The following is a 1,936-nucleotide window of genomic DNA, read 5'->3' on the forward strand; positions in this document are numbered from 1 at the left end:
AGTTGTTTCTGAGGGTGTACAGACAGAGAGGGGGCAGTTGTTTCTGAGGGTGTAGAGACAGAGAGGGGGCAGTTGTTGGGAGAGGAAATTACTATGGGACAGAGGAAGAGGGTCAGTTATTCCTGAGGGAAGGGGTAGTTTTTGGGGAAATAATGTTGTGGTCCTGTTGACATCATCTTTACTCACAGCTGCAGTGTGTTGAACATCTGGAGGCAGATGTCGCGGATGTCTTCCTCGTTCTTGCAGTCAGCGGACACCTCCTGCAAGACGCCCCCGATTGCCTCGAAGACCTCCTCCTCATCTTCAAAATCCGCCCCGCCACAGTCCAACACACCTGAAGAGCACAAAACAGGCAACAGGGAACACATCAAACTCCACAGGGCCACGCTAATTGCACCTCAGGACTCATTGTTTGTGTGACGTATTCGCTCTGCGACAAATTCCTCATGTGTGTCATATTCCTCAGTTAAGATATCTCATTCGTTACTGTAGTTCAATGGGGCCTTCGACCTGTCTGTTGCGGAAAATGAATGGATAGTTATTTCATCATGGTACAACAGTGGGAAGGACCCACTGGCAAGCTGTCCACCGCAGTCACCGCTCGCGTCCCGACACACTTGTACTTATACAGAACTGCGCTAGTTTCACGATCGTAGTACAATTTCATGACAGGCATACGGCCACACGGTAGTCTCATATTGTTGATTTACTAACAACTTATCACGTATAGCCCGCTAGTATGACCACGTTTACCTCGTTTTCGTCACGTTAGCTACGATCCGACCGAGACAGTTTTATGTCTCAAACTGTTCGTTCGTTTCCCAAGTGAAGTTTAGCATGGCATTTACATATGGCAGTCATTCCGGAACGTGTGGAACCTGTCAGTTTCCTTCCGATCACCTCCAGCAACTTACCAATGATATAATCGAAGACTTCTGTATCGATTTCTGGAAACTCACTCCTCAGAATATCCACATATGTCGCCATGATACACCGGCTACGTCCGCAAAGAATGCGCATGTCCTTTCCAGAGGCAAAGCCGCTCCAAGAACAGTGCACTGTTGGAGATGTAGTTTTTTTTTTAATGTGGATTGCCGCAATACTGAGTTAGACCTAAATGTAGCCTATTAATGTAGCTAATGTAATGTAGCCGGTTGTCACATTTATTTGACGTGACTCTTATTTCAAGAGTTACTGGGATAGTCTTGTTTTGGCTCTGTTCCTTATTCCATTATTATTATTTCCGTCACTGTGCTCTTTCTGAACCTTTTCCATAGCAAATGCTTGAGCCCATAGCAAATGCATAGCAAATGCATCGCCCACTGTTGCTCAAATTTGCTCAAATTTGGAAGCAAAATGATGTCCTAAACTCAGTGGCACTGGAGGCAAAATTTTCAACATTGTTGCAATGGGTAGATGCAAATCTATTTCCGGTATATAATGTACATGTAGGCTTGATTTCCTAAGGAAAATTGGGAATGTCACCAGACTGCCAAGCAATGCCCAGTATGATAAAAAATGAACCATTGTCTTGCGATGTACAAGACCTAAAAATGATTATCTGATAAATTCTGGCATTCACTCATTTTTCAAACATTGTCTGGAGAAGTTCCTCTGCTCAAGGTCATCTGTCTTTCAGCTTGGAAGCATTGGAAGCTTGAGAGAGTGGCTTCGCGAACTTGACAGCCCGTACTGCGCTGTTATTTTCCAAGAATATTTGAAGATATTGGGATTTTTAATACACAGTATTCAACACAAGAGAACACAAGAGATAATGATTACAATTTCAGCGAAAGTGTAGGTGAATGTGAGACTTACATGCTTTTGCCCAGTGATATTTTTATCATCATTTGTGGTTTTGTAGCATGTAGCATATTTGGCCCATATTTTGATTAAATTAGCATAGTTCACTTGACCTTCTGATGTATGGAGACCA

At 43.4% G+C, this 1,936-nt stretch overlaps 1 protein-coding gene across 1 annotated transcript in view; it reads right to left on the minus strand.

The window, feature by feature from the left end:
* LOC133128428 (ATP-binding cassette sub-family F member 3-like) overlaps positions 1-1,025 on the minus strand; it is a 14,380-nt gene extending 13,355 nt beyond the window's left edge. Inside the window, exons 1-2 of the mRNA XM_061241940.1 lie at positions 915-1,025; positions 187-334 (exon numbers count right to left, since the gene is read on the minus strand). Coding sequence (XP_061097924.1) covers positions 187-334; positions 915-1,020 — 254 coding nt within the window. The 5' untranslated portion in view covers positions 1,021-1,025. The remainder of the gene's footprint in view (positions 1-186; positions 335-914) is intronic.
* Between the last annotated feature and the right edge of the window lie 911 nt (positions 1,026-1,936).

This window comes from Conger conger, chromosome 5 (assembly GCF_963514075.1).
Source record: "Conger conger chromosome 5, fConCon1.1, whole genome shotgun sequence".
In the NCBI taxonomy this organism is placed as follows: domain Eukaryota; kingdom Metazoa; phylum Chordata; class Actinopteri; order Anguilliformes; family Congridae; genus Conger; species Conger conger.